This window comes from Anopheles gambiae, chromosome 2, assembly GCF_943734735.2.
Source record: "Anopheles gambiae chromosome 2, idAnoGambNW_F1_1, whole genome shotgun sequence".
In the NCBI taxonomy this organism is placed as follows: Eukaryota; Metazoa; Arthropoda; class Insecta; order Diptera; family Culicidae; genus Anopheles; species Anopheles gambiae.
In genome coordinates, this window is record NC_064601.1 from 5,151,921 (window position 1) to 5,165,948 (window position 14,028).

Sequence of the window (14,028 nt, forward strand, 5' to 3'; positions counted from 1 at the left end):
TCTCATAGCTGTGGGACACTTTAATGACTCTTTCTTTCTTGAAATTCTATTAAATGGGAATTGGATTCATATAGCAGCCAATTGGACCTGTTTTAAAATCCCATAGGAATTTCCTAGAAGACGAAAAGGGTACCATGGAGTCCAATTGAATATAATGGAATATGAAGTGCACTTCCCTTAAGAAAAAGTCAAGGAAGCGTCCTGGAACAGCTTGTATTCGGTTCGATCTTACTCAGCACAAGCACAACCAGTCGGCTTTGTTGTATTCGATTCGAAAATACTAACATTTATTGTTTATGCATTTGTACAAAGCTTCAAGTAAGTTTCTTCATCGCGAGACTGCCGCCCGGTATGCAGAGTATACAAGTTGTAACGCAGCGCTCACACTCCCCTTCCGAAACGTTTAAACACTAGAGCACGTTTTATACACTATTGTAAGGCCTTCGCTCTTTGTTTTGCTTCTAGCGAAGAACGCATTCCAGTATCCTGCAGCTGCTGAAAAAAGGGTCGTTCTGCTGAAAATCCCAAACACTACTAAAATGACGAAAACACGCCAAACCGGAAACACCTTCCCGAGGCGTTGTTCTCTGTCCACGCAATAATGTCTACACACAGTGGAGGGTGGAGGAATTCGACACAATATCGCACATGTCCTCATGGATCTACCACCTCCAACTGGGTGTTTCGAAATCCTACACAATTTGAATGTAATTTAGTATAGTGTCATGACTGTTAGCACCTAACAATCCTTACATCAATTTGAAAAAAAAAACAAACACTTTCTCTACCTGATTTACGAGTGTGCATTGAACGGGGCCGACCGATACCGATCGGTACGTAATTGTTTCCCTAAAACATGTGCTAAAAACATACTCATGCTAAATCTATAGAATCTCTTAACATTTCCATACGTTAAGAATCGTGCCAACTAAAAAAATCGCAAGCGCAACACCACACCAGCCACACACGGATTGTTTGGTTCTACGTTTTAAAATGTACATTATTTTCTGCTTCTTGTTTTAGTCACTGAGGCTTAAAACAAGCGCAACACACGAGCGAATTATGTGTATGTGTGTGTGTGATGCTTGTTGGAGACTTATGAATACGAAGCTGGTTAAACGGGGTCATAAAATTCGATTCACATTCTATTGCTGCGGTTGCGGTTCCTCTCCCAACGCGTAAAATGTTCCATTTTTCACTTGTCAGCAGATGAGAGAATCTAAAACAAAACATAGACAAGAGAAGAAAAAAAAAGGGTAAAAGAAAAACACGTAAAGAGTTTTACAAAATTAAACCGAACGAAATTTGTGAAGAAAAAAAAAACTGTACTAAAAAGAAGTAAGCGTTACGGGAAAGAGAAACATAAATGCTAAAGTAAACAAGTTAACTAAAGTTTGCTCTAGAACACGATTACAAAGCAATTACAATCTTCCAAAAGAAGAAAACGCACAAACACACACACACACACGTATGGTTTACGTAGTAAAGAAACCAGCGTGCGGTTTGTGTGGTTCGCTCGACTCGACTCGATTTCAATGTCTACTCTAATTACAAATTAATACGTTTTACAGATAGAGTAGCAATTACAGAGGAGCAGCACCAAACCATACTTTCAACATTTTTTTACCCAAAAGAGAGGAATATCAACGCAGTAAAAGTAAAGGATAGTGGTGTGTAAGTATTAAGAATTCCAAGCTACCTTCGCGCTCCATGTAATAATTATGTGCCTGATTTCGGGGGTAACTCACAACACACACACACACACACACAGGCAAATGAAACGTCTGAAATCAAACTCGCCGGACCGCTTATCGTTCGACGATTGGCCGGCGTACGGTGGTCGGTGTACCTTCACCGCTACTAGAGGCAGCAGCGGCTTCACATGCCGCAACACCACCGGCGGCCATGCTGGTATCGATCCCACTATCGTTATTGCTACTACTATTATGATGCTCCGCCAAGTTCACCGCATTATCCGGCCGGCCGTTGGCTCCATTTGCCGCCGGTGGCACACGGCTGCGCGCTCTGTGAGCCTGCTGTGGTGGTCGCTGATCGAAGGAACGGCCCTGAACCACATCTTGCACCACCTGCTGTTGCTGCTGCTGCTGCTGCTGCTGCTGCACCGTCATTACGCCATCCTCTTCACTTTCGTTCTCCATCATCAGATCATCATCGATGCCATCATCATCATCTGCGTCATCGTCTTCGTTTGCGGGTGAGTTTAGTAGCATGTCACCATCGAGCACGACCACGTTCGGCTGGATGGCAATGATTTCGCTACAGTTCGAGTTCTCATTCGCCAACAGCAGATGGTTCTCGTTTGGTTCACGCTGTTCCTCATCGCTTGCCATCAACTCGTCATCGTACTGTTGCTGCTGCCTTTCGTCGTTGTTCTGAGCCGATTCCGGTGTGCTGGGAATTTGAATATCATCCTCATCGAAGCAGGCTGATTTTTCCTTCCCCGACGCGTCACCACCACCATCGTCGGCGTGGTCGCCATCGTCATTACCCTCTTCTTGCTGAACAGTCATCATGCTTGCTTCTTCGGACTCTTTCTCTAACTCTTCCTGCTCTGCACCGTTATCCTTTCTCGCCTCCTGCCCCTCCGCTGCTGGAGAAGGACACGACGCTGCTGCGAATGGAGATGGAGAACGAGGATGGGGAACATGATCGATCGTACCTGGGGCATCAGCTCCGGACACTAGGACCACGGTTGCCGCAGCTGGTATAGCGTCCGCAAACGAAGAAACGACCGTAGCGGCCGTCGTCGTCAGGGGAAAGAGCGGTGCCGTCGCATTGAGTCTGCTGCTAGCGGTGCTCGTTTTCGCAATGACCGGATTGGTAACGGTGATCGGTAGCTCGAGCGAGGTCGGCACGTGCGGATTGCTCGGCACATGCCCGATGACGGCTGCCAGTGTTTCGTCGAGATTCGAACCCGAGCCAGCGGTAATCGTGGATGTTAAAGCTTTACCGCTGCTGCTGCTAGTGGACGATGCTCCAGCGGCAGGAGTAGTGCTGCCGGAAGCCATTCGAGGAGACACGGCAGCAGCCAATTTTCTATCCCCGATTCGGCTGGCCGATTCGATGCCGTTCTTGGTCGGCACCTCAACGGTCGACATGATCGGGGGTTTCGTTAGCACGGCGTTGGTTTCGACCGTGGTGTTAGGGTTCACCTGGATGATCTCCGTCGGTAGTAGTACCGGATGTTCTGCGGAATTAGGAGAAAGGAAGAACCAATTATTGGATGGAACTCAACAAGGGCCCAAAGTTAGCTTCAATACAACATACCTTGCAGCTCAATCAGGCCAGCATTCTCATGTGCGACGATAATTTGTGTCCCTTCCGGCGTAACCAGCGTGCTAACTGCTCCGGCTTGCTGTTGCTGCGCGTGTTGGCCTGCGGATAGTGCCGCTAACCACTCCTGTGCCGTTTCTGCACGGACACAACACGCCACAAACGAGGGCCGGGAGGTTTTGTTTTAAAAAGAAAATAACGAACAAAGAAATAAAACCAATATGCAACCACACCAAACAGAAAACCCGTGAGCGAAAAGCGCGCTTTGGTTGCTATACAACCGTTCAATAGATTAGCCACGAACAAACACAACCAAGAGGCAAACCACACACGCACACACACAAACACAGAATGGAGACCAATCAAGTATTGCAAACAGACAAACACACAGGACAGCTGGACAGCCTACTGGTGTGGTGTTTTAATTGTGTCAGGTGAGTAGTAGTTTATATATTGGGTTCTTCAAAGGGGAGCATCATGGAATGATCGGCGGCAGTTGCTTACATTCGTAAAGTGTCCTTCACATACGATCATTATTTCTGGTTAGCATACTGGAGACCTAATGTACGGGGGGAGTAATAACTCTACTTAAATATATTACTATAAACCTCTGTATAATTGTAGTATAATTATCTGGCTTTACTTGAGTTTTTGTTGTTGTTTACTTTATACCTATCCTTTTTTATTCTTACTACATTCTTGGCGTGAATATTTCAAAACGTTTCTTCCCTAACATTTTAGCGTGTTGATGTTCGTCTATGACAAAACTGTATGGTGCTGAGCAAAGAGCAGACCAACCCGCTACATGTGCTACACTTCATGAGTTTCGTTTGTTTGTGTTGTTTTGGCGGAAGAAAAGGCAAGACAGTATTCGTCTTTCCTAAATAGTTAACCGTAAATAATGCTACTACACATTGCACAAAGCATTACGCGATGAGATGAGTGGCGGCGCAAGCAAAAAGCTCTGGAAAGCATGCGCGCATCTTGTATGATTTCCCTTCACCAGCGTGCATCCTCTTATTAACTAAAGCTCATTACGTATTCGTAGGCAATGAACAAGCAAGGGCGAAGCAGCACAAAGTGCTTGTAGGAGATTATTATTTGTTACTAAATTGATTACAGCGTGTGTAAGAGTGTGCATCGAGAGCAAACATAAAATATTAATAGCATAAATCTGCCTTCCCATCTGCCGTTCTCTGAACAAGTGCGTTTATGCTATGCTTCTTTTGCTTTGCCATCCGTACCATTATCGTCCGATAAACCTCTAGCCGATAATAAATATTCTGTACCAACTACTACTACGGAGTAGTAACAATAGTATTCTCGAAAGCATGAAAGTGCGTACCGATGCTGATTAAAACATAAGGGAAAACGGATGCCAAACGTGTGTAAGGCGTGGGTTCTATATATATTAAATCGTCGTATAGTTAGAAGAGGATTCACACCTATACGAAGAGTGTAGCAAGGTACAGCACGCACATCGAGCAGGTTAAAAATTGTTCAAATTCAAGCATATGTTAAAATATTAACTTATAAAGCCGGTTTTTACAGCAGCCCCGTCAGCTTTTCTACGAGGAAACAGTATTCACAGTAGCAGAGGGTAGTAGCAGTAGTAGTATTGGGTAGTGGTTGTAACAGTAGCAGCAGTGCAAATGATGATGCTGATAAGTAAGAAATGACGAAGGACACTAGAGCAGGAGCAGTTTTGCTACTGAACACCACACGTCTGAACTCCTGCTCTCGGTCAGCACGTGCCTCCAAGTGTAATTTGCACTTCGAAACAAAACCCTACAACAGCGCTTCCTGCTTCACGGTTCCACTAATGTACCACACTAACACTAGAGAGGTCTTACTAATTGCTCTTTTAAAATGTTTCCTCCTTTGATTCTTTGATCTTTTCTGCTTGCCGACTAACTAGCGCACTCGGTCTCGTGTCCCTGGAAATCCCTAGTTTTTTTTTATTATTTTGTGATTAGTTTCTTTTTGTTTCTTCCGTTCTACTCATGCTTCTGGATTCACTCTCGCGCATTTATTCTTTCACAGTAGTGTGCCGTTTCGTGCAGTTCGGACTCGGGATTCAAACATAGTCGGGATCATCGACCGATACGGAACTGGTGAATAGGCTACCTACAGGAAAAAACAGAAACGTGAAAGTATGGATGGAAATTTTGCATCTCTGTGGTGTCAGGGGGTAAGGAAGAGCAGGAAGAGGGACCATAGAGTGGGAAGAAATCATCTTATCAAGTGGGGTGGGGGTGTAAAATCATACTAAGAGAGAGAACAAAGAGGAAATAAACAAAAATACAGCAAAAATACACGAGGCAGAACAACCAACCTTCCCAAACACAACACAATTTCCTTCTCCCTTCGTTATGTGTGTGTGTGTGTGTCTGTGTTGGTATTGTTTGTGTGTTTGAGAGGGTTGACCGGGAAGAAGAAAAGGATGAAACCGGTAAAGTATCATGTAAAGATGATTTCTTAATGTCGGAAACAACTAAACGTAATTGCATTTGCTTGCAACAGAAACGGAACTAAAGTACGTGACCCACATCCGGGCGAGGAACTGAATGCGTCAGCGTGACCAACAGATGGACGACATCTCTATAACACTAGACCGAACTAATAAAGAGCATTCTGGCCACAGCCTATGAATATGAGGGAAGATAAAGAACAACTACTGCTACTGCTACGTGCGTAACTGGACCGGTTCGCTGGCTGGTTCGGTCCGATGACTATGGCTACTACATGTTCCTATATACCATAGGGTGTTTAACGGCATAACGAAAGTACAAAATATTGAGACACATAAGAGGATGAAGAATCGAATTGAAAGTGGATTGATGATTATGTGACTTGAAGCGTATTACAAAATTGAACCCTAGCTTTGTCAAAGCACAAGTTACCATTATTACTGTTTTTTTCACCGTTTAAACTATTTGTCCAACGCCATATAGTTTACTATAACAATAGTGAACTGAAATGTCCAAACATCGCATCTCTTAGGGACACTGTTTCCTGCCTACCTGTGAATTGTTTCACATTATGATTACATGTTCAGCTGGCACCTTAATAAACCGTGTTCCTTAAGTATCTGACTATTTTTTACATCGTTTTACAGTAACAGTATTGTAAATACATGTCTCAGTGGAAAAGATAAACAGGATCTAAATGTACTTCGAGGACGATCTAATTCCTACCCATCTAACTGGTTGGTTGATACCAACTATCTCTTGTACATTTCAATGAGTTTTTTTTTTACAATTACTTATGCAACTTTAACATACCACGGCCCGTGAAAATGACTACCATTACCCTTATGTAAATGCGTGTGTCTGTCAATGGTCTTTGAATGGTCGTTTGAATTTGTAGAGAGTAATGAAAAAGCCTCCGACTGAATAATAGTGAACATTGTGTAAAAAAAATACAAACACACATATTGAATAAAAGTGAAACTAATAACTAAAACTCCACCACAAATTTCTACACTAGCAGGCAAGCGATTTATGTAGCGAAAATGATAGTACGCATGTGTTGCAAAACATACACATATACTGAATGCAAGCAAAGGCACACGAAGCGATAACTGGCATTATGAGAGAAGGATTCCGAAAACATTAATCCAGCTCCACCGGAGTTGGGAGATTTTGAGCGGGAAACGGGGATTTGCGAAGAAAATAGCAAGCATTCCTTTACGCACCTTGCAGTATGATCTCTTGGCCGTCCGCAGTTATCAGGTGCGGCGTATCGCCACTGGCAGCCAGCGCCATCAAGCTCTGCGGATCGAGTATGATATGCTGCCCGTCCTGTGTGTTGAACACGAAGCCTTCCTGCGCACCGTCGCTTCCCACGGCACCGGTTGCGTTGGCGATGGCAGTAGTGCCACCTTCGCCGGTTCCATCACCCCCCATCTCTGCTCCATTGCTACCGCCCACGGTAGGGATGATCACTTCCGCATGGTTGATAATCTCTTCCGTCAATGTTCCCGCCGCCTGTTGCTGCTGCTGCTGTCCTTGATGCTGCTGCTGCTGGGAGGGATGTTGCTGGTGCTGCTCGGGCAGCGCTACCAGCTGATTCGAAGCGTCCAGGTAGAGCAGCTCGTTGTTCACTGGCACGAGACTCTCGTCGCGCACCGAGCACAGGTAAAACAGGTGCGGTGGCCCACCAAAGTTCTCGGCAGGTACGGCGATCAGCTGAGATGATTCTTGCTCCCCGGTTGCTGTGGTCCCGCTGCCACTGCCACCGGTACTGCTGCTGCTGGCCTCCGTCACGGATCCTCCACCAACGACGGCTAGTTCACTCGAGCCGAGGATTACTTCCGCTGCACCAGCTCCGCTACTGGACGGTGAACCCTCCAACAGAATAGCCGCACCGCCGGCGGGGGCGACATGCGTCGACGCAGGAAGCTCTCCCGCCTCCCCCGAGGAAACCTTTTGCTGCTCGAGCATCTCTTCGTCCTCCTCCATGTCCACCGCGCTTGGATCCGTCGATGCAGTGCGTCCAACCGTAGTGGATGATTCCTGCACGGACGAATCGGCAGCTGCCGCAATCACCACATTGCTACCGGAGGAAGCAACCTCGGGCAATGATGTTGGTCGGGCGCTACTACTGTTGCTATCGGGTGCCACAGCGTGATCTGAACCACCACCACCCGTCGTCTTGATGATCTTTGTGGAAATTGGGACGGGCTTCTTCCTCGAAATGTGTTGTTGCTGCTGTTGTTGCTGCTGCTGCTGCTGCTGCTGCTGCTGCTGTTGTTGCAGCTGCTGTTGCTTTCCGTACAACTGCCGCATCCCACTCTTGGTCAGCATTTTGCCCTTGCCCTGCCGCTCCTCGATGTAACCGAGGCGGCTAAATTCTTTCAGCTTTTGCGGCGTAAGTCTGAGCACGCGGTGACTTTTCTTGCCGGTGATCGTTTCGCTGCCAGAGGAAGAAGACACCGAAGACGAAGCACCGTCGCCGGACACGCGACGGTCGTGCGCTTTCGAACCGACCGCTTTCGAACCCTCAGCGCTGCCCGCCTTGGACGAAGCCGTAGAAGTGGATGCAGCGTGCGGTAGCGGCTTCTTCGTTATAATGATCTTTGGTGGTACTAACTGCGGGGCGGCTGCCGACGAAGCGGACGATGGTGGAGAGGATACGCTTGGCGCTGGCGTGGAGCTGGCGACACGGCAGCTGGAAGAAAGTGTTATTGCGCTCGTCACCGTTACCGACGATTTAGTGGAGCTGGGGAATTTCGACGCGACGCTTACGCTCGCTGTCGATGTGGTTAGTACGGTACCCTTGCTCGTTATCACAATTTGCTCGGTGGAAGCTTTGCCTCCCTTTACCATCGCCACCGTCGTTTGCCGTTTATCTTTTGAGGTGGCCGCTACCAGCGGCGGCTTGGCGGCCCCACCTCCAGCACCGTTGACACTCTTCATGACCGTAATGGCGCCAGCGGGAGCGGGAATGGAGGATGTTCCATCTACCAACAGCTCACCTTCATCCATTACGATTGGCATACTGTTGATGTCAAGCTTTTCAACTTCCGCCGACACTGGGGAAGATTCTTTCGATGCCATCTCCTCGCCAACGGTCAACACTTCGTTACGCTTCTTCTTCTCTGGAATGGATGGAGGGTCTTCCTCGGGCGGCAAAACCACCTTGACGGTGGTAATTTCTTTTTCAATTCCACCTGTCGTCATTGGTGGTTCCACAACAGCCGCCACTTTCTTCGACTGCGGTAGGTTCGTCGCTTCTGCTGTGGTCAGCATCATCGATTGAAGATGTCGTTTCCGAGGGTTAATGCTTTTCGCAGTGCTACTATTGTTGTTGCTGCTGCTGCTGCTAGTGTTGTTTGGTGTCGGTTGTCCGGCACACTCTACAGAGACTGATACCGCTTGAGTGCTGGAGCTAGCAGTCGTATCTGCTTCTTTTGCTGGTTCTTCAGCCACAACCTTTGCTTTTGATGAAACATCTTCGTCCACGGCCGAACTGGAACTGGTGCTGCTGCTGCTCACGGGAAGCGGCGCTTTTACCACGACCGGTAGATTTATCAACGCTTCCGCTACCTGCAGATCTGTCGGTGTAGCTTTCGATGTCAGAAGCGTGGTGGCGGCTGCTTCTTGCTGTGTAGCTACGCTTTCCTCGTGATTTTTTTTCAAATGTTTGGCCAACGCACCATCGGTAGCTTCCTGCTTTTCAACAGCAGATAAATCATTCGAATTATCGGTAGCTTCTGCCGTATCCATCGCTACACTCGTTTTTATTTCGCTAGAAACGTCTCGTTTTGTTACTTTTGCAACTTCAGCGCTACTTTTGTCGCTATCGTCCGTGTTGGCGGGTGTGGCCTCATCCAATTCTGGCCCTTCCTTACGAAGCCTTTTTGCTTTGCGCGACACTGACGAGGGTTCGCGAGCCTCCGACACTGACTGTGTGGATACAGATTTCTCGCCCGCCGGCTTTTCATGCACATCCGTCACGGCTTTACTATACTTGCCGCGACGGCGTGTTGCTGCAGGCACGGTCGGCTGATCACCGTTACCGCTGCTATCAGGAAGTAGCACTTCGTCCGATTTCCGTTTTTTCTTGGCAGATTGGTGCTGCTGCTTCTGCTGCAGCTCCTTGTCCTCGGGTAGAACTTCGTCTGTCATCGCAGACGATGTAATGGATGGGTTCTGGTCATCTTCCCGATTCTTGGATTCGTCCTTACCCTTTACGGTTTCGGTTTCCTCTTCAGAAGCTTCTTGTTGCTGTGGCTGCTGTTCCATTTCAGTTTTGTCTTTCGCCACATCACCAGCAGAAGAGCTCGAATCACCATTATTGTTCGCCGCCTCTGCTGGAACGGATCCCTCCGAAGGAACTACCTCTTCGCCGACGGGAGCGTCGTCGCGTTTTGGTGACGAAGACGAAGAAGCGGTGACCGTCTTGTTACGAGTCTTGAAGATTCGCTTGCCACGTTCCTTCGGCGGAAGGGTACGATTACAGTCGATCTTATCGGACACGGCCGTCATTACGTCGCTTAAATCTTCCGGCAGTTTCGGTATATTCGTTTCACCCAGCAGCGAATCAATTTCCTGGCTCAACTGTGCATCCCGATCAACTTCCGACGGTTCCGGCTCTACGGTAGTGGATTTTTCTCGGGCCGCCGCCGCTTGATCTCGTTTGCGATCAAATCGTGCCGTCATTAGGGATGTTTGTGACGCTGGTGATACCTTTTCCTGCTGGTGAACGTCTTCGTCGTCATTGAAATCAAAACAGGAGGTCTCCTGCTGCTGGACGTCCGTTTTCTTTGCCGAATCGTCAATATGAGATTTCCGTTCCTCCTGCGCAGCGTTTGTGTCCGTACTGACCGAGGGTGTAGTGTGGTCTGCCGGCACGGGCGCACTTGCAGCCGTGATTTCATCGCCACTTAACGACTTGCTGGAACCACGGGTAGCACGGTTCAGTATGAGCTGTTTCGCACTAATCGGACGTTCGGCTGCCGGTGCTGTCGGAGGTACGATACTTTGAGATGGCCCGGCACAGGATTCGTTCGAACCTGTCGTTGAGGAGCTACTAGCCGTGCTTCCTTCGCGCGATGGTACAGCGTACTTTTCCTGCACCATGGACACATCGTCGTTGGTCACTTCGATGAATTCGCGCTTTTGCTTTTTCGGGATATTTCGGTACTTGATCGTGGCGTGCGGTGAAACGATGGGCGCAGCACTAGATGCTGATGATGTTGACACAACGGCCGCTGTAACACCGCCAGCAGTCGCCGCAGTCACAGGTGGGGCCGTAGCAGCTACAACTGTACTGCTTTCCGGAGGACTCTCTGGATCTTTTTCCGTTTCTTTCACTGCAACACTCTCCGCATCCTTCTTGGCCATTGCAACGGTTTCATTTTTGGCTTCCGGCTTGGCCGTCTTCTTCGACGCAAGTGACTGTTGTTTTGTTTCTTGCTTTGTGTCTTTCTGCTGTTTTCTGGTACTCGCTTTTGTGGTTCGAACCGGCGAAACATCTTTTGGGGGAGTATCTTTTCGACTCTCCTTGGTGGGATTTTTTTCCTCTTCATTTTCAACTCCTCCCGCCAACTTATCACCTTCATCGTCCTCTTGCTCGTCTTCGCTCCAGTCGGCTAGCAGTTCGTTCTTGAGCTTAACGTCCGTTTTGTTCTTCACGGCATGCAGGGTTGGTGATTCTTCGTGACTAACCGAACCGCTGCCCTTTCCTCTGTTCTGATGAAGATTTTCTTCCTTCTCATCTTCCACTGTAACGTCGACGTTGGCCGAAGCTCGAGTGTCCTCGTGTTCGCTTACTTTAGCAGAGGCCTGTTTACCCTCGTCCAGAACCGACGACGATTGGTCGGGTTTATTTTGCCGACCTTTCTTCTGCTTGGGAGCCTGAACGGTCGGTGTTGTTTTGCGACCTCCACGCGTTCGTTTCTCACTGGATGGCGGCTCGCTCTTAACCGCAGCTGGTACGTCGACATTACGTATCGGCGTCTCAAGTGGTTTGTCTGCGACTGGTAACGATCGCCGAGCACGATCGGGCTTGATGTCCGGCTCGGGGTCGACCTCTTCGGCAGATTCATCCATCTTCTCGGACGAAGCTTTACGAGCAGGTGCTGCCGTGCGAAGAAAATGTGATCAATTTAGTGAATTAAGCACATTACTTGCTTTCCAACTTACCTGTTGGCGTTGAGGTATTTGCCGAAGATACGGTACCAACACTGCCACCTGCACCACCGCCACCACCACTACCTATAGCATAGGTTGCTCGGCAATGTTTTATGTGCAGCATGATCAAATTCTGCCTGTTGGCACTGTAATTGTTACACTTGTAACAATGATACACCTGGCTGGGAGATGACTGTACCGAATGCGCTCCGACCGCGGGGCTCATTTTGTCTGTCGGAAGAGACACACCGGCCTCGCCATCGGATGGAGTGCTGGAAGGTTGCGCTAAAATACGAACTTCGTGAATCGTTTTGCGTCCCGACCCGAACGAGAACGGTGGTGTGTTCAGTTTGGCTGGCGTATTAGGTTTTTCTGCAAACACAAAAGGAAGAATTGTTTTGATTGGAACAGGTTAACCTATTTTAAGCCAAGAATTTCATACGTGTACCTTTTAGCCCTTTTCCTTTACCAGTAGGAGAGCGCCCATCCTGGAATGCTCCCGAATGGCGTTCTTTCTTCTGTGGTAAATAGTCAGTTGAATTAACAATATCCGGATCGCCCCCCGTCGCACGTTCGGCGTGCATTACATCGGCCGGGAACTTTTCCATGTGCTTCATCTTAGCACGATATTGTTCTGCAATAAAAAAGGGAAACAGTTGAATAACGATACGCAAACCGCAGTGGCAGGAGGATCGGAAACACCAACCTAAACCTTTGCGAAGAAATTCATGCTTGCGCGGACAGTTATATTTGAAGATAAAGTTTGGATTTTTTACGTATTCGCTGTAACATAAAATAAAAGCCAATTGCATTATCTCGCCTCTTCCAATACGCAGCTACCAACAGTGAAAAGAGTAACACTCACTAGGAATCTTCCTGGAAGAATTTGACGACCGCCAGCGGCTTTTTCCGGAGCGAGGATAGGAACTCTTCGGTCAGGCGCGAACTGCCCATCACCTCACCCGGCCACCAGCTGTTGCTCACCTTCACCCACACGATGTCACCATCGCTCAGTTCCTCCTCCATCCCGGAACCCTTGCTTGCTCGCCTACTTTTGCAGCCTTTACGGAATGCTCTCCGGCCTTTACGGTAATCCTACTCTCCAGAGCAAACAACAACCAACTCTATTCCGGGCGCATCCAACGTAGCCTCCTAAGTTGATGAGTCTTATCCGTCAAATGCTACTGCAAAGAAAAGAATGAACAAAGCAGTCGGTCAGCAATCATTCGTCGACTTCGTTATCGTTATGTGCCAGCATTAATGAATATCGGTACGAATTCTTTAACGATGCTGCACCCTTATGCTGTTAGAGCATTGCTGAGGTTTATCTATTTTGCGCAACTGTTTCGCTAATTGCAAAACATTTTTCACTTGCGGCCGCAACCGGAACTGGAGCAGGAGAAAGAAGGCCCCTGGCACATAGCGCTTGGTACATTTATTTTTCCTTCTGCTGCACACCACAAGCCGTACTTTTGTTACTTTGCGACAGCCCAGCAAACCGCTCAAAATTGGCTTTTTGCACGATCTTTTGTCGCCATCCGCTCACTGCCCGCCGACGTCTTGCGTAGCCTTGCGGTTGTTCTTCGTTGTCGGTTTTGTTGGGCTTGCTGAAAGGGACGCGGTTGTTCGTGCCAGAGGTGACTCGCAGTTCCGCGAACGGTGAACCGTGCGATGATCCTGTCCGTTGATTTTCCTGCTCCCGCACTCAATCGTTCCAATTTTATGCAACCATTTTTCACCGACATACCTTTTTCTCGCTTGGCCTTTTGCACCGTGCAATGTTGTTGATTAAACGCAGGAGCTAAATTTTCTTCCTCCGATTGCTACCATTTCGACGGCAGCCGTCTTTGCCCGTACAACATGGCGAGGGGTTTTGACGTTCGAACATCGCTGCTTCTCGCTCATTTTCTCTACCCGTCCTTTACTCACCTACAGTGCTCGTTTCGAAGTTAGCATTTGTGCCCCCCTCCCTGGCTTCCTATCAGGCCGCTGCCAGACACACCGATAATCACCGTGATGAAAATATTGACAGATGAAATGTAACGCATTGTAACGCTCTTTTTTTCGGTTAACCAATGTCGGTCCACCCGTTGGG

The 14,028-nt window shown here is 48.1% G+C and overlaps 1 protein-coding gene across 3 annotated transcripts; it reads right to left on the reverse strand.

The window, feature by feature from the left end:
* Window positions 1-256: 256 nt before the first annotated feature.
* Window positions 257-13,817, reverse strand: LOC4577204 (mucin-2). Of its 3 annotated transcripts, XM_061647522.1 has the most exons (9): window positions 13,681-13,817; window positions 12,799-13,117; window positions 12,640-12,716; window positions 12,382-12,567; window positions 11,946-12,305; window positions 6,992-11,881; window positions 3,289-3,432; window positions 2,681-3,208; window positions 257-1,219 (listed from the first exon to the last, which is right to left on the reverse strand). In XM_061647522.1, exons 2-9 carry the CDS (start codon window positions 12,957-12,959, stop codon window positions 1,203-1,205), a joined length of 6,363 nt encoding a protein of 2,120 aa, XP_061503506.1. In that variant the 5' UTR covers window positions 12,960-13,117; window positions 13,681-13,817; the 3' UTR covers window positions 257-1,202. The 3 variants fall into 3 exon arrangements, with proteins under 3 accessions (XP_061503506.1, XP_061503504.1, XP_061503505.1); XM_061647520.1 differs by having other exon boundaries at window positions 257-3,208; XM_061647521.1 differs by having other exon boundaries at window positions 257-3,208; window positions 12,799-13,114; window positions 13,681-13,804.
* Between the last annotated feature and the right edge of the window lie 211 nt (window positions 13,818-14,028).